At 36.7% G+C, this 24,489-nt stretch overlaps 1 protein-coding gene across 22 annotated transcripts in view; it reads right to left on the bottom strand.

Moving 5' to 3' along the window:
* DLG1 (discs large MAGUK scaffold protein 1) overlaps positions 1-24,489 on the bottom strand; it is a 291,832-nt gene that overhangs the window by 24,100 nt on the left and 243,243 nt on the right. For 9 of the 22 annotated variants that reach the window (XM_036351776.1, XM_036351770.1, XM_036351768.1 and 6 more), the window contains 5 exons: positions 22,687-22,863; positions 15,648-15,717; positions 11,024-11,123; positions 3,727-3,768; positions 988-1,038 (listed from right to left, as the gene is read on the bottom strand). In XM_036351776.1, coding sequence (XP_036207669.1) covers positions 988-1,038; positions 3,727-3,768; positions 11,024-11,123; positions 15,648-15,717; positions 22,687-22,863 — 440 coding nt within the window. Of the gene's footprint in view, positions 1-987; positions 1,039-3,726; positions 3,769-10,316; positions 10,351-11,023; positions 11,124-15,647; positions 15,718-22,686; positions 22,864-24,489 lie in introns of all 22 variants that reach the window. The other 13 variants (XM_036351769.1, XM_036351780.1, XM_036351779.1 and 10 more) reach the window with 5 other exon arrangements.

A 24,489-nucleotide genomic window follows, 5' to 3' on the forward strand; every position in this document is an offset into this window, starting at 1 on the left:
TTTTCCACCAATGATGCCTAACTTGCTAGTTTATTAGCATTCACTAAGATCTTAAGCTTAAGTCAACGCCCTGTTGGAAGAATTGATAATTCAACCAAGTTAAATCCAGCATTTTAGCAGATAATGTTTATGTATATTGCTAACATCATCTCATTACAAATGAGAAAACACAGTACTGTATTTTACTGATCATTTAAAAAATGTTTTTATTAATTTAGAGAGAAAGGAAGGGAGAGGGAGAGATAGAAACACTGATGCACCAACATCTATTGGCTGCCTCCTGCATACCCCTTGCTGGGGATTGAGCCCAAAACCCAGGCATGAACCCTTACTGGGAATCAAACTGGTGATCTCTTGGTGCATGCATGGGTTGACACTCAACCACAAAGCCACATTGGGCTACTGATGATTTTTGAAGTAGAAATTGTAAGAAAGCAGGTCAAAGAATAACAAAAAGAAACTGAGTATAAGAAGTGATTTAATCACAGTAGTAATCTAGAAAGATAAACTACTAGAAGTGTATACACTGGATTTTAAGGGATCATGCTGGAAAACATCGGTAGTGACAGTCGGAATTAACATTGTGGTAGGAGGTATGACAAGGAGGTGATAAATAAGAAAGATATGATAGAAGAATAATAGTTCCTAGAAACTGATTGGACAAGGTAGATAAGGAACAAAGAAAGATCAAAGATGCTTCCAAGACTTTGAACAAGGGTCAGTGGAAGGAGAGTAATACTTTTATGAACTCTGGAAAGACATTATTACTTAGGAAATAAGACACCAATACAAAACCACTAGATTCTATTATACTCTGGGCTAAAACCCGTATTTCATAAAATACATATAGTAAAGTTCCACATTTATACATATACTAAAAAAATAGTAAGATTCTAAAAACATTTTTTTGAGGTATGATTTAGAGCTATTTCCCAAATTAAAAAGTATATTTTCCTAGATTATAAAACATCAACAGGCTTCACAAACCTTCTTGTTGGTTCACTGGTTCATAAGACAAGACATATTCTTCTTGACCACCTATTAGAAGATTAAAATACAGATAAGAAAATCTGTAAAGATAACTAATGCTAATTTAATTCTTCATACATAACATAAAAATTACTAGGACATTACTAAGGAAATAGCAAAGACGTAGAAAAAGGTACTTTATAAATTTTTTTATTTCTGGCAAGTTTTAGTAAAAAAGTGGCAAATCACAAAGCTATAAAGATAAGTTTGATAAATGTAAAAACAAAATGTAAATGTGCTATGTATTTCATAAGTATCTTTCTATTATCTGTGCTTACAGATTATCATTAGATTTATTTAAAATTTTCATTTGTGATGTCAAGTATGGCCCATTAATCTAAGAACTACTAAATTTTAAAAAGGTTAATACTTTTATGAGCAGTTCTACATATGTGTATATTAGGTAATTTCCAGCTATTAAGAATATGCAGCTATTTTAGTCCCGTCAGGTATAACATTTAATAGAACACATGCATATTTTTATAATTACAACTATTTTACAATAAAAATTTTAAAAAATATTTCACTGATTTTTTTACAGAGAGGAAGGGAGAGGGATAGAGAGTGAGAAACATCGATGAGAGAGAAACATCAATCAGCTGCCTCCTGCATACTCCCTACTGGGGATGTGCCTGCAACCAAGGTACATGCCCTTGACCAGAATCGAACCTGGGACCCTTCAGTCCACAGGCTGATGCTCTAATCAGAGCCAAACCGGTTAAGGCACAATAAAAATTTTTTAATGCAGAGGTAAAACTACTGTCACTATTTCACTGATAAAAATTCATTTATTTTAATAATTCATTTATTCAATATTTTAAAAATTACATGTAAAGTAATCTAAAAAAAGCTTAACATAAAACTAAATCCATTCCTTCAAATAAAATAAATCACACAGTAAAGGAGATAAAATATATTTTGCTTTTATCTTATAAGTTAAATCCTCTAACATTAATTAAAGGTTTAGAGCTTTAAAAAGCTTAGAAATCATAACTCAATGAAAAGAACTAAAAAAAGAGTTAACAATTTCAGGAGTTCTTAACACACACACACACACACACACACACGAAAACAAATAGGAAGGGCTGTTAATTCAAGTGGTTCCATGAAAGCAACCAATATTAGATAATGTATTTAAAGATTTTTTTCCTGGATTAGCACAATTCTTTAGCAACCTTTTCACTAAGTTTGTCAATGGTTTATATTATATGTATGCAGCTGTAGATCTTTTAAATTTACATATTGTCATAAATATCCTACTTTAAAAGTGTATTTCATTGTTCTAAGTTTATTACCATATTATATAAAATACACATTTACAAGCTGCTTTTTAAAGTACTGTATGCAAAACATGGTTTACATATTAGCAAAAACATGCAATTTTAATATTCCACACCTAATAATTCATGCAAATGATGAGACAGTATATACTTTCATTACCTCTTTTTAGTCTAGAAAGCTACTCAACTACTCTATGGTGAATTATGATTATAATAAAATGCTAAAATATATAAAATCACATTTCCATACCAAAAAAGGAAAATTACTGAGTAATTATTATGCAAAAAAAATAACCAAATGAGTGAGGATTAAAAGTATATATTGTCAATATGAGAAATAGTAGGAACTGATATTAACAGGATGGACCTTTTGAGCAGCCATACTCATCTGTAATCAAGATTACTTTCATATTAGAGAGCAGTAAAAAAAAAAAAGTTAGAAAAGCAATTTAATTATTAAGGTGCTAGAACTGACAATATTCATGTACTCTCCCCTCCTCCCATGCCCAAATCTGTTTAAAAACTTCACATGCTTGTAGAGTTCACTTAATAATGTACAGTAGTTCCTTGAACAATTTGGGGGTTAGGGATGCTGAGTACCTACACAGCTGAAAATCTACATAGAACTTTTGATTCCTAGTAGCCTACTGTTTACTGGAAGCCTTACTGATAACATAAAGTTGATTAGCACATATTTTGTATGTGTATTATATACTGTAAGAATACTTACAGTAAAGTGACTAGAGAAAAGAAAATGTTAAGAAAATCTTTAAAAAATACATTTACGGTATTTATCGAAAAAAATCTACATATAAGTGAACCCGTGCAGTTCAAACCCATGCTGTTCAAGGGTCAACTGTAATACCCAGAATGTAACACAAAACACCAAAAATAAAATCAGTATTATAGTCTGAGCAACTGTTGAAAAGTTTTCCTCCATAATTTCTATATTCACCAAAGGCTGGTGATAAAGAATAATTTGACCCAGACCAATACTGGTGACACAATAAAAAAGGAAATAAAGCCAATTATAATTTAGCATTACTGAAAAATAATTTTAATGCTTATATTATAACAAAATAAGTACTAAAGAAAATGGCAAAATGTAAGTTTATCCCTCATTTAACTATATATTTACTTCATTTAAAGATATACACACATATATGTACTATGTTCACAAATAGCACTCTTTGTAAAAAAGATTCCAGTATTTTATTAAAATTTTGGAAAGTAACTTCTATACATAATTTTTTTCTGTAATTTTTTCAAGTTTTTTGAATTTTAGTTGTCTTTCCCTGATTTTAAAAGATTAAGTATTTAATTTTCAGTTTTTAGAACACATCACTAAAGGGAAAAAAATTCCAAAGAATATATATTACTTGAGATTACAAAAGAACAAGTAACTTAAAACACTTACGGTAACTACTTTCACTATCGCTGGCATTAGAAGTTACATGCTCTGAAATTGCAGGATAATGAAAAAAATAAAGAAAACACAGTGTCATGAGTTTTAAAAAAGTAAATTATAAATATAAACATAAGGTGACATTACAAAATATTGATATACACCACATACTTAATAAAAGTTTAAAAAGCATTTCTGATTTTCTTTGAAAAGTTTTATTTTCTCAAATAAATAAATATGAATTAGCAAGGAAAAGAACTCCTTAAGGACAATGCCCATTTTTGTATAACACAGTTTATGAACAAAGAGGTCAGAGCGATTCTAAATTAGTTCAACTGTAGACATAACACCCCCAAAGAGAAAATGGCACTAATTAATTTAGTTTATGAAACAGTAATGACTGACAAAGGAGACAAGTTATATTTGAGCAAACAGATGCCCATTTTAATGGAGATGTCTCAAAAAATAAATGATCTTGCTTTGAGTTCAGTTTTCTTGTTCCTGAAAAAAAAAAGTTAAAGTCCATGATCCTGAGATCATACAGATGAAGCATTTTAGATGTCATAGATTCAGATGCTCCAATAAAAGTCAAGTGGAAGGGAATTCTAGAAGATGGGACTGTTTTCGGAAATAGATTAATATTTTTGTGAAACTCTGCTTTGATGAAATTGACAATGCTTGCTTAAAACAAAAAAGATAAAAGCAAATACGCTTTCATCAGTTGCATATTGCCAGGCCTCTCCTGAAAGTGACCCCATTCCATAACTTGATTGTTCAGTAAACACCAGGTACTCTTCTTATGTAAATGTAATCTCAGATGTCCTCTCAATAAATATTTCCCTTGAATAAAAAAGTAATTTTATTTCTAAAAACTAAAACCCAAAATTTCCCCAGGCAAAACAGTAGATAAAGAAAAAATTTCAGGAGAAATTATCTGCTGTACCATACCACCCACAGAGTCTCCTAAAGTCAAGTAGCACTATTGAAAACTTCAGAGAATGATAGAACTTAAGATTTCGGATAAAGATAACAGTTTTTGAATTGTTATAGTAAAAAATAAGTATGTTATTCTAACCTGCAAAGATAAAACTTTCTTAATTGTGATTATGTATATTTTAAACAAAGCAAAAACATTAAAAAATAATTTATAACAAGAACACGTAGAACCGTGGTTTTTAAAAGTTTATACTTAAAAATTTCTTCCCATATTACCACATGAACTTCAAAACAATTATTCTCCATCATCATCATCATATATAATAAAAGGCTAATATGCAAATCGACCAAACAGCAGAATGACCAGTCGCTATGATGTGCACTGACCACCAGGAGGCAGATGCTCAATGCAGGAGCTCAGCCAGAAGCCGGGCTCACGGCTGGTGAGTGCAGTGGCAGGAGCCTCTCCCGCCTCCGTGGCAGCGCTAAGGATGTCCAACTGATGTCCACAGGGAGTGGGCCTAAGCAGTCGGACATTCCCCAAGGGCTCCTGGACTGTGAGAGGGCGCAGGCCAGGCTGAGGGACCCCTCTTCTCTAAGTGCATGATTTTTGTGCACTGAGCCTCTGGTTCTTGTATAATATTGTATTGGACTGATCAGTCATGATTTACTTTACTACTTATTACTTAGACATTTTAGTTTGCTTTAAACTGTTTTCCACAAACATCAATAATTATTATAAATGCCTCCATTTATATAGCCTTTTATCTTTTGTCCTATTTCCTTAACATTCATTCCCAGAAGTAGGAATGCAAAAAAAAAAAGTTCTCAAATTTATATTAGGATTGATATTACACTCTGCAATCTCTAATATGTAAAGAAACAGTTACTGCAATGGAATAAAAGGAGGGGGAGAGTAAATAGGAGTATAGAAGAAATAATACTAATCATGAGTTGATAATAACAGAAGCCGGATGAAAAAGAATACTCTGGGTTTATTTTATTATTATTCTACTATTGAATATGTCTGACATGTTAAATAATAAAAAGTTAAAGTTACTACAATCTTCTTTCTATCTTTTCTGGGGATTTCTCCTATTCATCTTGAGTTAGTTTTCTAAGATTACCAATATCCTGTTACTCAAAGTATGGCCCATGGAAAAGCATAATCATTATTGCTTGAAGTTTATTAAAAATATAAAATGCTTTTCCCCCTGATAATTAAAACTAATCTTTTTCAAGGCACTTCATCAAAGATGTTCAAATATCCAATAAACATATATACATTTTTACTTAACAGGGAAATGCAAATTAAACCACAATGAATACCTTTACCATCCACCAGAATGGCTAAAATGAAAAACAAAAACAAAACAGGCCAAGCATGGAGAAGGCTATGCAGCAACTGGGATTCATATACTACGGGTGGGTATATTGGTACAGCCACTTTGGAAAGCTACTTGGCAGTGCCTACTAAAGCTGAACATACATAGCTATGACCTAGCAATTTCTTTCCTAGTTATTTCCCCACCTGAAACACACACATATATATGCTCACCATGAGACATGTATAAAGCAACAATATTCAAAATAGCCCTAAAAATGTTTTTTAAGTCTGAGACTATAGTTCTGTATTTTACTTTTTTCACTTACATTGTGAAAAATTTTCCATGTCATTGTTTTTTTTTAAATTAATTCTTGATTGTTGAAAGTACTACATGTCCCCCATTTCCCCCCATTGACTCCTTCTAGCCCACCCCCCCTTGCAGAGCTTCACCACCCTATTGTCTGTGTTCATGGGTTACACATATATGCATACAACTTTGGTTGATCTCTTCCCATCCATCCACCTTCCCTCACCTTCCCTCTGTGATCTGACAGTTGGTTCCATGCTTCTGTGTCTCTGGATCTATTTTGCTCATCAGTTTATTTTGTTCATTAGATTCCACATGTGAGTGAAATCATATAATACTTGTCTTTCTCTGACTGGCTTATTTCACTTAGCATAATACTCTCCAGGTCCCTCCATGTTGTCTCAAAGGGTAAGAGATCCCCCCCCCTTTTTTTTACTGTTGCATAATATTCCATGATGTAAATGTACCACAGCTTTTTTATGCACTCATCTACTGATGGGCACTTGAGCTATTTCCAGATCTTAGCTATTCATGTCATTATGTCTTAATATGATTTTTCAATGGCTATATAATATCATAAAGTATGGATAACTTCATTAACCACTCCTTAATTGTAAGACATTCTAGGATGATTTCAATTTTTGAGTGCCGTAATTTCTAAATAATATTAAGCACCCTGACATATAAACCTTTATCTCCATCTCTGATTACATTCTTAGGATAAATTCCTTGAAGGGGAATTATTAGTAGGTCAAAAGATATGCTTTTCCAGAAAGGTTGTACCAATTTACACTCCCAATAATAATATGTTAAAAGTAGTCATTCTATAGAACCCTCAACATCACTGAGTTGTCCTTTAAAAGAAAAGTTTACCAAGGTAATCAGTAAAATGTCATTTTGTTTATTCCTTACTAGAAACACTAAACATTTTTATATGCTCATTTCATTTATCTTTTGAGCACTCTTCTCATATCTTTTGTCCAGTTTTCTAATGGAGAGTTAGTCTGTTTCCTTTCATGTTAGAAATGTATAGTTAAGGATATTATCCCTTTGACATACATGGTATAAATATATTCTTCAAGTTTTTATTTTTGTTTATGGTATTTGATGAGCATAATAATTTCAAATCTCTTTAACCAAGTCTCACCTTTCTATCAAATCTTTCTTCCTAAGAATGCATCATGTGTTTTCTCTTTGTGCTCTTGAAATACTACACATCACCAATCTCAAGAAATTCTAGTACTATTATACTTATTCCAAGCACAAATGAAAATAAGTCTGGTTTTGGCATCTAAGAACTCTGCACAAATCTGCTTAATAAGTCTTTAAAATGAGAAGAAAGGAAAGATATAATCGAAAACTTGTGTGCCTAACAGAGGAAGTCTTTGAGGTGTTCCACAAAATAAAAAGCTATAAAAATTGAGCTGTGTACAAGAGATAGGTACAAACCTTGTCTGAAATGGCATGTCATAACTACACTTCTGAGCACCTTTTATAGTCCCTCCTGAACTATATTTCTTTTGGTCACTGTTAAAGGAAATCTTACCCAGTTTTTTTTCCCCTCCTGAACTTTTTCAAAATTGCCTTCTTAAAGCATAAAATCTGCACAAGTTTCTATTTCTAGCTCTCCACAAGCTATGATGACTTAGTTGCATTCTCTCAGACTTCCATCATTCTCTAGTTCTGTGAGTCAAAATTAGGTTCTGAAAGACAGTTTCTCTCATTATTTCATATTCTACTGCCAATAGGGCAACTCAATAATTTGATTTTCTTCTTCATAGAATCACTAAATTCATGTGTATGAAAAGTATTCTAGGGTATCACTTTTGTTTCTCTCCCTGCTCTTCAATTAAATACCCTCAAATTTTCCAGAGGCTGTGTGAAGTTACATGCAAATGTACATTTTCCTTGATGTTCAGTGTTATTTCACACCTCTTCAATGGGATTGTTTCTTTGGAATAATTTATCCTTCTATTCTTAGTCCCTTTGTGAGTCCTGTTACAACAAGACTTGATGAGTACCTAATATGAGGTCACATTTATTTTCTTATATTAAAATCTCACAGGATTTTTCTTAGTTTATTCCCTGTGTTATGACCTTTGATAACTGAGGCCACAAATGTCCTTGATACATCCCCTTTCCTAGCATTTTCTACTGCATAATAATAGGCAACTTGCCAACTGCTAGTCATCTGTTTTATGTAATAACCTCCATCATATCCAGTATTAGAATCTTACTGATATGTTTCTATTTCCTTCAACATTTTCCAAATAAAATCTTGATCTGATCATTAAATTACTGGGTGGATAATTTCTTTCAGTTTCTGGAAGATGAAGCACAGAAACCTACCATTCAAAGGATCTTAAGTCATTGTCCAGAAAAATTTAAATTCTTTTCTAAATCACATTGTCTGGTATTCAGTTACCATTTTTTATTTGTTGCCCTTCCCAAGTACCAATCCTCGATTAAAATGAAAGATAAAATTATGATTTGGTCAAGATGTAATTATCATCCACCATAACAATATCAATATGGGAACTAAATTCTTCCTTAAATTCCTTTTTAAATGAATTTTCCTTAGGTCTCCAATGACTCAACAGATAATAAAAATCTGTGGGTACATATCCTGATTCATACCATCTCTAAAACATGTTATCATTCTCAAAATAAATTCTGTACCATTAAAAATCTGTGGAGCCCAGGGCATATACCTAGGTTGCAGGTTTGATCCCTAGCCCTGGTTGGGGCATGTGCAAGAGGCAACCAATTGATATTTCTCTCTCTTTAAAAAAAAAATTATGGAAATATTTTCCACTTTTGAAGATTTTCACAAGGGTACCATAGTGATAGTAAATTCGTGGGTTCTTGCCAAATCCTAAAGAGGCACATGCAAAAATAATAGAGAAGAAGAGAAGGGGCAAAACAAAGGGATGTCTATTGTCTGTGTGTCTAATAAAAATAATTACATATAAAGCATACTGCCTTCAGTCTAATACAAACTTTTAATTATTAAGGTTGAAATAAAAGTCAAGTTCCTATGTTTAAAATACCAGTATAGTTAGGGTAAATCAGGAAAAATTATGAAATTTAATGATTATTAATATAGAGCTTAGAAAGTTGAAAGATACTTGTTATATCCTTAATAATCAATGAATTATAAAAAAAGAAGTTTTTAAAATGCTTAGTGACCCAAAGGAAAAGAATTATCTAGAAAAAAACTTTAACCTAAAAGGTTACTTCTATGAGTCACTGTTACCTAAAATAACTTAGTAATATTTGATAAAATTTCACATTTAATCAATTTGAAAACACCCACATTTAAAATTGATTGCTTAAATGACGTCTTGTTTCATTCATTTATTCCAACATTTATTGAATGACTCCTATATAACATACTCTGTACCAAGCTTTATATGAAGACTAAGTTCTAGCTAGAAAATTAAACAAGAAAAACAAACAGCAGAGACAACATCATGGTTAAATGAAAAAAACAAAAAATAATATTTCTTATAATTCTTTTCATAAATTACAACCTCCTTAAAAAAGATATGTAAATTTCCCTCTACAAAGACTGCTATTTAAACTTGAGGTCCACAATTCTTCTCTAACATTTATCTATTGTGTTTTATAGTTTCGCATTATAGCAATGCTCTTCTAAAATCAAAGTGATTTTAAATTGTTTTTTTTTAAAAAAAGGGTGATATAAAACTGTAAAGAAGATTATTTTCTATATTCTAATAATGAGGGCAGATAGTACTATTTTTAAAAACGTTAAAAAGTTTTTATATTTAAAAAAGGAAATATTGAGCAGAGTTTTTCAAATGACTGAAAAATGGAGCATTAGAAAAACAAAAGATGTGTTATAGAAATAAAAATCCCAAGCATTTTATTAACATGAACGCCTAAAAGCAATCTAAATCATATACCTCCTCATGCCAGAAAGGCACCACCATGATTCTCAAAATGTATCTGAAAAAGGTAGGTCTGTAGATGGAGGTTAAAAAATAACTTGGGAGTATTTTGATCACTTACTCAGGCCTTTTGATCCCATGTCGTCAGGGATCTCCTGTAGAGAGTAGTTCCCAGAGAGCAAGCAATAAAAAGATAATCAAAGAAAATAGTTGTCAGTAATGCATAAAATTGGTGCTACAATAAGAGACAGTTCCAAGACCATTACAGGTGCATATCTTATAGAGCATTTTTGTAGATTTCTGAAAGCTTGAAATAAGCTAGCAGTTAAATGTAATCTACTAAAAGAATGTAAGTTCTATCTTAGAGCAGCAAAGTTTGAGACTATTACTTACTATTTTAAAAGTAAAATCCAGGCTGTCTACATATGAAGAAGAAATATGATAAAATGGAATAATTTCAGAAGATCTATTTGTCAAAGATTGGCAATACCATACTTAGAAGTCACTAAGTAGCTTCCCAGGTATCCATGTTTTTCCTCTAAAACATTCTTTGAGAGTATATTATTTATTTTAAGAATCCTTACATCAAATAATACTATGTTAAATGTACAGCTTAAAAATACTGTTTACTTTAAATTAAGAATTCCTAAGGTACCAGAAAAGTTAAGATTGGTATACAAATTAATTTATGCCTGTTAAATTGCCCCTGGTTAAGACAATTAGTAACCTGTTGCAGCTCTTGAAACTGTCTCCATGGTAACAACCAACTGCAGGGCAGTAGGTCCCTCTACATTTATTTTCCGTTGACCACTGGATCCACATACTTACGGTCAGCATCACTTGTTTCCTGCTCACTCTGGTCCTTGTTCTTGTAGAAGGGGAATTTTCGGGAAAAGAGGTTCTTTTTACGCTTGTCATTGAATGACTGCTGAAGAAGAGAAGGAGGGGCAAAACAAAGGGATGTCTACTGTCTGTGTGTACAAAGGCCCAGCCAGCCTAGCAGCTCTGTGGAAGCTGACTCTTGTGACCACAGTGTGCAGTTTATATATGAATTTTTACTTAATTCACATATAAAGTGAATTTCTAATTTTGTATTAACTCCTCTAATTCTAATGTTTTATAACAGAAAATATTAAAAAATTTAAAGAGTGTAATTCAGTAATAGCTAAAAATAAGGAATATATGCTACTTGATAAAATTGAAAAGAGTAAATCAGGTTAGGTACTACTATGGCACAGACCAAGCTAACATCTATTCATATCAATAAATATTTTTCTAGATTGCCAGGAGCTAGATATTCTATAGTAAAAGTTATTTTAAATGATTCCTCTAGCTGTTCAAATATTTTTTATGCATTAGGTAATAACCTTCATTTTCCTTTTGCTTAAGCACATTTCCCCTCCCCTCTCCTTCCTTCCTTCCTTCCTTCCTTCCTTCCTTCCTTCCTTCCTTCCTTCCTTCCTTCCTTCCTTCCTTCCTTCCTTCCTTCCTACCTTCCTTCCTTTCTTCCATGTAGCTCCAACAAACTAACAAAGACCTCTATTTGAAAAGAAAACCCGAACAATTGAGAAATTGCCAGTGTTGAATATTTAAAAAATAGTTCTATCTATCTATCATCTATCTATCTATCTATCTATCTATCTATCTATCTATCTATCTATCTATCTATCTATCTATCCATCCATCCATCCTTGAAGAGAAAAAAGATAACCAAATGCTTTTGGCATGAGTCAGAAAATAGGAAGAACACTAAGAGGACTCTATCAAGGCCAAAGAGTCCAGCAAAAGACTTATCAATGCTATCTAACCAAGGAAGAAGAGTTAGGACTGTTTTAGCCAACATGAGTGCTATCATAACTTATTCCTTTGTCTTTAAGCTTTACTATACATATCTATTTTAAAAAGCATATATAAATAATATAGAACCAGATTCAATTCACCAGCACCATCAGTCCTGAATAGAGAATAAAAAGTTTGGTGCCAGTAAGAGCCAAATAGACAGTTGAGATTTGAATAGTTTATACATAATTGCTATAAGGAAGATGTTCCTTATTGCACAGATATTGAAAATTTTTTTTCCATTCTTGAATGCCCCATTTGTGCATTCATAAATTTAAAAAATTATTATTTTTATTGATTTCAGAGAGGAAGGGAGAGGGAGAGAGAGAGAGAAAGAAACATCAATGATGATAGAGAATCATCAATCGGTTACTTCCTGTACACACTCTACTGGGGATTGAGCTAGCAATCCTGGCATGTGCCCTGACTGGGAATCGAACCAGGACCTCCTGTCCTGGTTCATGTGTCAGTGCTCAATCACTGAGTCACACCAGCTGGGCTGTGCATTCATAGATTTTAAAAAAACATTCAGCACAAGGAAAGATGAGCCTATTAAAGAGAAATAGTTTATTTTGTAGTTTCTGTCATAGGCACACGTCTTGAAGAAAATGACTTTACATACAATTGACACTCGAAATTATTATTATACTTTTTGAGGTGGGATCAATATTAAGAAAATTTTGTTCTGATTTTTCTTGAGTTTATTCACATTAAAAGATGCTATCATTATTTCAAAGTGTACTGATACCAGGCAGTATGTTTTCAGCATGCCCATATTTTTAAATATAAAAAGCCAGGTGATTATGGCTCTGAAATAGATTAAAGTGACTTTTAGCTCAAATTCTATTACTTCAAAGACTTCATTTTGATAAGAATCTTTACAAAAACAAGGTTACACTTTCATTTTTACCTTTTCATATCAATAATTCAGGATTAATAAGTTCATAGTTCACAGTCAAGCAGATTGTCTTGATTTCAATCTTAAAATTTGAAGGCTCTAATAAGTCTAAGTGGAAGTTGAAAATTAAGTTGAATAAAAAATAATTGAAGAACTCTGGGGCTTATAATTATTTTATAAACTGTCAAGTAGCATTATTTGAATAAAAATCTTTGAATCCAAATTTTAGAAAAGAGAACGAGAGGAAAACAAGTTTCAGTAGAGAAAGATTTATGGTAATGTAATATCAGGGAAGGACTCAATCTTTTTGTTCATGACAATCATTGCTTTTGAATTTAGTAATCATTTTTATACCTGATAAAACTAATTTTTATATCTGATAAAACTAATCCTCCTACTGCATCTATAGTGGTCAGAGTCAGTTTCACAGCAAACAACCGAAAGAAACATGAAATTTAAAATGTTTTGATTTTTGATATCTTTGCTGTTAGCCAGAGTGAGATATCATAAAGATATCATAATATGGGACAGAAAGAAATGCATGTTAGTTAAGAAATGGATTAATTGTATTGCATTTAACATCCTCCAGGTGAAAAATATATTAAAGTAAAAATAGCACAAGCAAACAACAGAAAAATGTGAAGGGAAAACACAAAGCTAGAGAAACCATACTACTTCCAGTTTCTCTATATTTCCTATACAAAATACTGTTTAATTACTTACTATTATTATTAATGCTACATTGCAAGAGAGACAGAGTGTAATAAATATTAGAACTGAAAAATATCACACATTCATGATACATATATTAAATATCTAAATATATTACCTCCATATAGTATTTCAAAATAGTTCAATGAATGTTAAGAATATTAATGAGAAACTGAAATGTTATAAGTCTGTAGTGGAAATAAAAGTCCATAAACCATGTAAGGAAAGCAAAAGAAGAATGGGAAATGGTGTTACGGAAAGAAATGCAGTTCTGTATCAATGGCAAGCGTATTTTTACCCCACTCAGTATCATGCATACTTTTGGTGCTGTGTTAGAACACAGTGACTGTGCATAAAGTTGGTTACAGTCAACAAACAAGACTAAGATTTAAATATGTCGTTAATTCAGTTAACTTCTTACAGTATAAAAGAAAAGTTACAACATGCAACCTCTTTTTAAATACATTGACAGTGTATTTTACTAAATTATTTTAAAAAACATATATAAAATAAGCACAAAAAACACTGTATAGATTTCAAATCCTGAGTATTTACTTGAAATTTTTTTCCTCCAAAAATTCTATTTTAAATATTGCGTCAGGTCACACTATATAATTTTGTATTTTCTGAAAACTACAAGTTAATTTTAATGGAATTTATCATTCCTAAAATAATTGAATACATTATGCAACTTACTCAGATTTAATTTCTTTAGTCAAGGATCATATTTCTTTTAAATTTTAAAGCTTTAGGTTTGAGTGCTTAGTTATATCAGAGATGTACAGAAAATAGGGTTAATTTATTTGCTGAATTTTACATTCCTTTGAAATATGATCACAAGATGTATAAAACTTTAGCAAGCGATTAAAAAACCCTACAAAACAGAAAACATTGCTACAAATAGTATTTTCAACACATTTTGAAATTCAGCTCTTTCATCAGCCTTTTTGCTAAAATATTCTATTGAAGTAATTATAAACATAGTACAGGACAAAGCCTGTAAGATCTTTTTCATCTACTGACAGCCATTTGAAGCAACACTTAAAGTAAATAAAAACAAAAACACGTCTAAAACAGGGGTCCTCTGGGGGGGTAGGGGAAGCCAGAGGATTGTCAAGGGCGGGGGAAAAAAGGAAACATATGTAATACCCTTTGTAATACTTTAAGCAATAAAACTAAAATAAATAAATAAATAAATAAATAAAACAAAACAAAACAAAAACAAAACAGGGGTCCTCAAACTACGGCCCGTGGGCCACATGCAAATACAAATATTGTATTTGTTCCCATTTTGTTTTCTAACTTCAAAATAAGATATGTGCAGTGCGCATAGGAATTTGTTCATATTTTTAAAACTATAGTCTGGCCCTCCAACAGTCTGAGGGACAGTGAACTGGCCCCCTGTTTAAAAAGTTTGAGGACCCCTGGTCTAAAATATGTATAAAAGAATTTTGATATATTTTTTGACCATCTACAAACTCCTCCTCTTGACTGTCTCTTTATTTTTTCAAACTAAAAATTCATATTGACTCAAACATCTAAACATGGATTTTCCTAATAAATATTAGGTGTAGAGAGAACAAGAAAATTTCCTTGAATTTACTCAAAATCTCCCCAAAAACAGACATTATGATTTCATTAATAATTTTTTGGAGGCCTATTAATAATTTTTCAGATTTATTAACTATCATGATTAATTTTGGTAACACAAGTTTCTAAGTGAACATGTGAATGAAGACTAAATTAATTTCACTTGTAAAAATAACCTTGACCAAAAGTATGTTAAGAAAAAATCAAATCACAGTTTTAATTTGAAAAGGTCTGTGAAATGGGTGCTTTAATTTAATTAAATATCTACTATTGTAAAGCAACATTGCCAGAGTTGTTGATAGTAATTTTCATGGCAAAATCCTCACTTTAATAATGTAGCTCAAATAAGAATGATAAAAAGTTCTATTACCATCAACTATTAATTTCTAGAAATAAGAGATTGCATATACTCACCCCTTTGTCTCCTCTTGTTTTAGAATTGAATTTCACTGTTTTTAATCGGGCTCGTTCTTTCTTCTCAACCCTGTTGAAGTAGCCAATATTATTTTTTAGGTAGACCAAATACATCTAAGGTTCTAACTACAATTCATCAGAACTGATACCTCAATACAGGGCATCTTTATATTCTAAACCTTAGGAAGCCATCTAGGTTTGCATCCCAAAATTAGAATTTCTAAAAAATAAAATACAAGACTTATTTTATTATTTAAAAAATATTTGTGAAGTATCAAAATACAGTATATATATGTGTGTGTGTGTGTGTGTGTGTGTGTGTGTGTGTGTGTACTTATATATGCACTCAATTTCATTAATTATACTGAAGACAAAACTTCAAAGTTTAGCAATTTTCCAGGTTTTATCCTTTTTTCTTTTTGTTTAAACATTAGCTTAGCATGGAACACATATGCTAAAAATTAAGGATGTGAAGAGGAGGGGAATGAGGTGGACTGGACAAAATTAACCAAAGAACATATATACACAGCCCATGGACACAGACTATAATGTGATGAAGACCTGAGTAGAGGAAGGGCAAAAGGGCGGAAAATAGGGGACATCTGTAAAAGGGTCAACAATAAAAAATATTAAGCACGAAAAAGAGAAAGCAAATGGGGCAAAATGTCAATAATTGATGAAAATAGGTGAAGGATATGTGGGTGTTCCTTGTACTATTCTTGCATTTCTCTTGTGCTTATTTCTCTGTAGCTCTGAAAATTTTAAAAATAAGGTGAGAAATAGAAAAACTAAGTTTAACTCCAATGACATTTTTGTGTAAATACATAAATTAACCAAGTATAGTGTACAAAACAGTTTTGAAGTATCTCTGGAAGGATATACAAGAACTAGTAACCTTAGCTATTCTTATGAAAGTGAAATGGCCACCTGGGGTTAAGAGGGAGTTGGTATAGCTTTTAGATCTTTTGAATTTTGTACCTTGTTAAAGTGTTACCTATTCAAAAGAAGCAAGCAAACAAAAATATAACAAATGTTTTAAGTAGATTGTAATACCAATATGCATTTTGCAAAATTTCATGTAAATTAACCTTTTATAAATCCTTGATATCAACATAGCAATTGTTTGTATATAGCAGAAAAACTTACCAAAACAGTCTATGAATAAATGCATTTTCTACATTTTTTCTATATTACGCAATATAGTTTTTACTGTGGGATAGTAAAAGAACCTTAGTAGTCACAGATTTTTAAAAAAATGCTCATCCGAGGATGTTTTTATTAATTTTTAGAGAGAGAGAGGAAGAGGAGGAGGAGGAGAGAGAGATAGATTGGTTGCCTTCTACCAATGCTCCAATCAACTGAACACCTGGCCACAGCAGCACAGATTTAAAAATTATGTTTTTTGCTATTCCAGAGCAATCCTGAGGATTCGTGACATGAATAATAAATTTATAATTTTTATCTTGACACTTACTGAGTGCACTGCAAACTAACATTTAGTGAGTGAACATTTACAAGTCAAAATGGCTTTGTCTTCTAATCATTATCTTGTTCACTCAATAGTTGAAGGACTTAAATTTTGTTTATTTGTAAATACTGTTCTTGAAAGAAAGCTATTTGTAGAGATCTCAAGATATGTCTTATATTGCTTTTGGCTTTAAAAATAAACCTTATAGAATTTTTATACAAAATGAAAAAAAATCTCTTTCCAACAGTCAGCTGTGTTACTCACTTCTTTCAGTAAAGCCTTATGAGATATGAAGAGCCAAGGGAAAAAACAATTTTTCTGAACTCTGACCTTAATATATAAGATGTGAGGTTTCTTATTGACCTAATAAGGCACAGAGTAAGCATTTCTGAATTTAAAGGAGACTATTATATTTCATGTAAAAAATTATGCTCAGGGCTACACTGCTAAAAGAGGAGTTGCCACCAAATATAAGATCTAACTAAATAGTTGGATCTTGCTAACTATATAGCCAAAAACAGTCATAAATCCTGGAACTATAACTACATATCTCTGTAATATAATATTTCTACTCTTCAATGTCTAAACACACACACACACACACACACAGACACACCCCCACACACACATAGAAGTCTAAAATAGGTATATGATTTGGCATATTTATCAATTATAGAGACTCAACAAAATAAGTATAAACCCAACTTATTAATAAGAAAAATACAAGTTGTTACATCATAAGCCTGACCTGAAGTGAATGAATTATCCTATCTAATAATAGAAAAACATGGTAATTAACCATAACTTCACTATCCTTCCCACTGGTTAATCAGCAAGATATGCAAATTAATCACCAGCCAAGATGGCGGTTAACCACCAACAAAGATGGTGGCTAATTTGCATACTGCAGGCAGGGCGGGACAGTGCCATCCTGCCTGCCCCGCTGCCAGCCGGGCCTGCTATTTGCGACCTGGGTGGCAGGCGGCCCATATGGGAACAGACCCAGGGCTGGCGGCGGAACCCCAGCGATCGGCCACCGGCCACGCCCACAAACGGCCCTCCAGCGGGGATCCCTGGACAGGTGCAAATGCACTGATCTGCCACTGGCCACGCCCCAAAATGGCCCTCCAGGGGGATCCCTGGCTGACCAGTATTAATGCACCGATCTGTCACTGGCCATGCCCACAAACGGCCCTGGGGGGGATCCCCGGCGGACAGGTGCTAATGCACTGATTTGCCAAAATGCACACCCGGGCAGCCTTTGCCCTGCACGAACTATGCAGCCGGGAGAGGGGAGTGGGGCCGCTGGGAGCAGGGCGGGAACTTCCCGGGGCTTGTGTCAGGAAGCTCAGAGCAGAGTGCGAACTATCCCCACTGGTAGCTGCTTGCTCATTCACTCACTCGCTCATTCATTCACTCATTCACTCACTCATTATTCACTCACTCAGCAAACCCTCTCAGGTCCATGGCACCGGGCCAGGCACTGAAGTTGAAGCAGGATAAGACAGAGCTATGTCTTCAAGATGTTCGTAATTCAGTATGCAGCCAGGAGAGGGGCGCCAGGACGCTGGGAGCAGGGCGGGAACTTTCCCGGGGTGGACTTCAGGGAGCCGGGAGTGGGGCCGGAACTTCTGCCATGTTGCCATGGCAACGTGTTCCTGCCCCTTAGCTGCTTGCTCATTCTCCACTCACTCAGCAAACCCTCTCAGGTCCATGGCACCAGGCCAGGCACTGAAGTTGAAGCAGGATAAGACAGAGGTATGTCTTCAAGATGTTAGTAATTCAGTAGGGCGAATTCAGCAGGCACATGAACGAGGCAGTTGTATGCACAGATGCAGTGTACTGGGTTCTTTGAGGGCTGTAACTAATGCCGACTTTGTTCTCTTGATAAATTGGGGCCTCGGGAGCCAGGCTGCCCAAGCCTGTAGGCCTGTGCCTAGGCCAGGAGTGGCCGGGGTCCCGGAACATGACAGAGGGTGCAGGTCGGGCTGAGGAGTCTGGCCCCACTCCTCACCCTCACCCCCGAGTGCACAAAATTTTGTGCACCGGGCTACTAGTCCTATCTAATAAAAGAGAAACATGCAAATTGACCATAACCCCGACACCCTTCCCATTGGCTAATCAGCAGGATATGCAAATTAACTGCCAACGAAGACGGCGGCCAGCAGCCACGCAGCTGAAGCGAACAGGAGGCTTGCTTGCTCCAGTGATGGAGGAAGCCAAGGTTCCCCGCCTGCTGCAGCCCGGCTCTGAGCTACACTCAAAGCAACTATGTTGCAACTATAGAAGCTAAACAGGCTCCAGAGACCTGCTTTCAGCCAGCTTCGGCCTCAGAGCTTAGACCTTCAGTGATGGCAACAGAGTTTCAATTATAGAAGCCAAACAAACCTAGAAACCTGCTTTCAGCCAGCTTTGGCCTCAGAGCTTAGAGCTGCTGTGATGGCAACAGAGTTTTAATTATAGAAGCCAAACAGACCCAGAAACCTGCTTTCAGCCCTCAGAGCTGGAGCCGGCTCTCAGCTCCAGTGACAGCTATAGAAGGTAAATAAACCCCAGAATGAAAAAAAAAGAAAAAAAGGAGAGGCTGGGGGCTTAAGTTGCCCTCCAGCCTGAAAACGGCTCTCAGGCCCTCACCCAGACTGGCCAGGCACCCCAGTGGGGACCCCCACCCTGAAGGGGGTGTGACCAGCTGCAAACAGCCATCAGTCCGTCATCCAGGCTGGCCAGGCACCCAAGCGGGACCCCCACCCTGATCTGGGACACTTTCAGGGCAAACCAGCTGGCCCTCACCTGTGCACCAGTCCTCTATCCTATATAATAAAAGGGTAATATGCAAATTGACCCTAACAGCAGAACCACTGAGAATGACTGGTCACTTTGACCACATTGACCACCAGGGGGCAGACGCTCAATGTAGGAGCTGCCCCCTGGTGGTCAGTGCGCTCCCACAGGGAGAGCTCTGCTCAGTCACAAGCCAGGCTGATGGCTGCCAGCACAGTGGTGGTGGTGGGAGCCTCTTCCGCCTCCTCAGCAGCACTAAGGATGTCCAACTGCAGCTTAGTCCTGCTCCCCGCTGGCAAGTGGACATCGCCCGAGGGCTCCTGGGCTGCCAGAGGGATGTCTGACTGCCATCTTAGGCCCGATCCCACCGGGGAGCGGGCCTAAGTCAGCAGGTGGACAACCCCCGAGGGGTCCCAGACTTCGAGAGGGCAGAGGCCTAGCTGAGAGACCCCCCTGAGTGCACAAATTTTTGTGCACCGGGCCTCTAATCTATATATATATAAAGAGCCAGCGACCGTAATGCCATAACTACCATAACGACTAGTCGCTATGATGCCCACTGTGGCGAGCGAACTGGCCCAATCAGGTACATAGGTCTCCTTTTTTCCACATTGACCCAAGAGCTCTCTATATGGTTTGCTGAGGCTGATCCCTGGCCAGCATTGCAGCTTTACTTATTCCTCTGCTCAAACCTGCTCTTTTTTCATTCTTCCCAGTTACTATTCTCAAAAGTATCCTATATAATAAAGAGGTAATATGCAAACTGACCATCACTTCCTCACACAAGATGGCCGCCCCCATGGGTCACAAGGTGGCCGCCACAAGATGGCCAGCAGGGGAGGGCAGTTGGCGACCAGGTCGGCTGGGGAGGGCAGTTCAGGGGGACCAGGTCTGCAGGGGAGGGCAGTTGGAGTCGACCAGGCCTACAGGGGAGGGCAGTTAGGGGCAACCCGGCCTGCAGGGGAGGGCAGTTAAGGGGGACCAGGCCTGCAGGGGAGGGCAGTTAGGGGCGACCAGGCCTGCAAGAAAGGGCAGTTGGGAGTGACCAGGCCTGCAGGGGAGGGCAGTTAGGGGTGATCAGGCCTGCAGGGGAGGGAAGTTGGGGGCGACAAGGCCGCAGGGTAGGGCAATTAGGGGCGATCAGGCCAGCAGAGGAGGGCAGTTAGGGGCAATTGGGCTGGCAGGGGAGGGAAGTTGGGGGGTGATCGGGCTGGCAGGGGAGCAGTTTGGTGTTGATCAGGCTGGCAGGGGAGTGGTTAGGGGGTGATCAGGCTGGCAGGCAGAAGTGGTTAGGGGCAATCAGGCAGGCAGGCAGGTGAGCAGTTGGCAGCCAGCAGTCCCGGTTTGTGAGAGGGATGTCCTACTGCCGGTTTAGGCCTGATCTCACAGGGATTGGGCCTAAACCGGCAGTTAGACATCCCGAGGGGTCCCAGATTGGAGAGAGTGCAGGCTGGCTGAGGGACAACCCCCCCTCCCAAAGTGTATGAATTTCGTGCACTGGGCCTCTACTCCTTTAATAAGTACTGCCCACTACTGATCAAGGGCGAGGCTGGCTGGCCAAATGCCCCAACCACTTTCTCCCGGCCAACTCCACCCCCGATTGGCCCGCCCCACCATGATAGGCCCGCAGCCCCTCCCCTCAGCTGGCCCTGTCCCTGATTGCCACCCCCACCCCAATAGGGGGCAGCACTGGCTGGCCAACCACCCATGACTCCACCCCCAGGCCACTGACCCCTGATGGACACCCCCCCATCCCATTTGGGGGTGGGGCCAGCCAGCCCCCACCCCCCATGGCTGGCCACGCTCCCAATCAGCCCCCCAACCCCAATCGGGGGTGGGGCCCACTGGCCAATTGCCTGCAGCTCCTCCGCCCAGCCGGCCCGGCTCTGATTGGCCCTGATCAGGGTGGGCTGGCCGGCCAACCTCCTGCCATCTCCTCCCCCTGACAGGCCCTGCCCCGATCCGCCCTGATTGGGGCTGGACCAGCCGGACCCCATCCGTGCACGAATTCATGCACTGGGCCTCTAGTCTATAATAAACATTAATGTCACATCATTAATTTTTACTGGCTATCTTAAAACTTAAAAAAGAACTTTTAGGCAAAGATTTGGATGAATTGGATCTCATAAGTAATTACTTTAGGGGAATTATGAACTGCTATTTAATACCTTTCCTACAAAAGAAGAGACATTTCATAGATCTTAGAGGAGGCTGTCTAAGGTGGAATCATTCTTTCCAAGACAATTTGCACTTAACCACTTTTGCCACTAGCTGGTAAGTATCCACCAAAGAAATATTATCGTAAATGGTTAAATGCAAAGAGGAAAAGCATGATTGCTCGAATACTTCTAAATTAAGCAAGAAGAGATGCGAAACATATCACCAGATATTTCTAAACATTTTGCATTTATTTACAAGGATTTCATTTTTTTACGTCTAAAACAATCAAAAACCCTGAAAATTTAGGTTTAAAAGTACCTTAATGGGAAAACTATAGAGGCTTTTAATTCTCTTTCCCTCTACTGGCCCAGATACATGGCATAGTGTCTTAAAAAATACTTTCTTTTTTAGCAACTAGTAGGAGCTTTAGAAAAATTCCTGTTTGGGGGCATCATATTCTCTAGTTATGTTATTGGTTACAATATAGGTAAATAAAATGGTTGTAAAACACAATATGGAAAACCAAGAATAAAATCATCACCTCTAAAAAAATAAATTTAAAAGAACAGCATTTATTTGTTTATGTTGCCCAACTTGCAAGTGATAAGACTGTAATGGACTTATATTTACCTGCGTTTACTGGGAATCACCCCAACTTCATCACTCTCACCATCTGGTGTAACCTGTCTGGCTTGCCACCATTCATCATCAGAAGCATTAATAACATGGAGGATATCTCCAAATTTGAAGTTCAATCCTTGACTGGGAAGGCCACTGTCTTTAGTTTTGTCATAATCAAAAAGGGCTCTAGGGTAAGAAGAAAAAGTTCACAATTACTTGTTATAATGATGTTATTAACAGTAAATAAACATAGGATTCTGAAAATGTTTATAATTTGTGTAATAATTAAACAATATATCATTGCAGGCAAAAAATGCCAATCTCAATTTTGTACTATATATAAAAGATGAGGCAAAAAAGGGAAAAAAAGCAAAATTAACTTGTTATGGCAATAGTTTGTTATTGGGTATAACTCTCTTATTTCTTTCAGTGTTGTATAAGAAATTTAAAAAATACCTTTAGTACAATCCAATGGCAACCTATATTTAATTCTAAATTGAAGACAAATCTAGAGAGTTTTTTACAATTAATAAACAAAAGTAAAAATTAAGAGATGCTCTTTTCTTCTCTTTATTTTGACTGGACATACTTGGGAAAACAAATTCTCTGATAGATTTGACTCATTTATTGTGAACTGTAAGACTAGATCAACAGATTAATTATTTTGCCAGTTAATTATTCCTTTCATTTGTTCATAAAACTAGAGTTAACAGGGTTTTCAGAATCAGTAACAATTTTGAAAAATAACTACAGATGGTTAATAGCTACCAAATTATTTTGGAAAAATAATGTATTAACTTAATATAGTAACTGGAAATGTTAATAGTATTTTTAGTTTCATAAAAAGAAAATACTGTGTCCTATGACTTGATTAATTAATGTACAATATTTAACCATTTTCAGTCCAACGTCCAGGCTGACTCGACAGACCAGGCGCTAGGAGCAGGTCCAACGTGGAGCTGAGGTTGACACCACAAACGGCTGCGATTATATGCATTGTCAGTAAGGTGCTGGGTTGCATGTGCGGAAATGTTTCAAAAGATACCACACTAAGAAATGTTTTAAAGAATAAACTCTTTGATTGAACATACTTAATAATATAACCAGTGAATTTTTGGTTTAAACTTTAAAATAAGAACATTAAAAAGTTCAACATTCAATCCCATCAATTAATTTAGAACAGACTGTTTGAATTCCAAAAATAAAATTGGACCGCAAAAGGTTAAAATAATGAAATTCTTAGAAAAGGATCCCAGCAATTACAGGCTGGCGGGGGGGAGGGGCCGTGGGTGATTGGCCAGTGGGCGACGCCCCCGATAGGGGTGGAGGGGCTGACTGGGGGTCAGCGGCTAGGGGAGGGGCCGTGGAAGGTTGGCCAGCTGGCTCCGCCCAAACTGGTATGCAGGGGGGCCGATCAGGGGCAGGGCCAGCTGAGGAAGGGGCTGTGGGCGGTAGCCACCAGCCTTGCCCCTGATCGGAGTCGGGGGGCCGATTGGGGGTGGAGCTGGATGGGGGAGGGGCCGCAGGAGGTTGGCCAGATGGCCCCACCCCCTATTTGGGTAGGGGGGCGATTAGAGGCGGGGCCGGCTGGGGTGAGGGGCTGCGGGCCAATCAGGGTTGGGTGGGCCGATCGGGGAAGGGGCTGGCTGGGGGGAAGGGCTGCGAGGGGGTTGGCCAGCCAGCCCCACCCCTGATCAGGCCAGGTTCTCTGGCCGCAATGGGCGTCATAGCGACCGGTCGTTCTGGTCATTATGTTCTGGTTGCTGGCTTTTTATATATATAGATTTGGAGGTAAAGGCAAGGGAGTTTGTT

This window comes from Myotis myotis, unplaced genomic scaffold, assembly GCF_014108235.1.
Source record: "Myotis myotis isolate mMyoMyo1 unplaced genomic scaffold, mMyoMyo1.p scaffold_m19_p_2, whole genome shotgun sequence".
Taxonomy (NCBI): Eukaryota; Metazoa; Chordata; class Mammalia; order Chiroptera; family Vespertilionidae; genus Myotis; species Myotis myotis.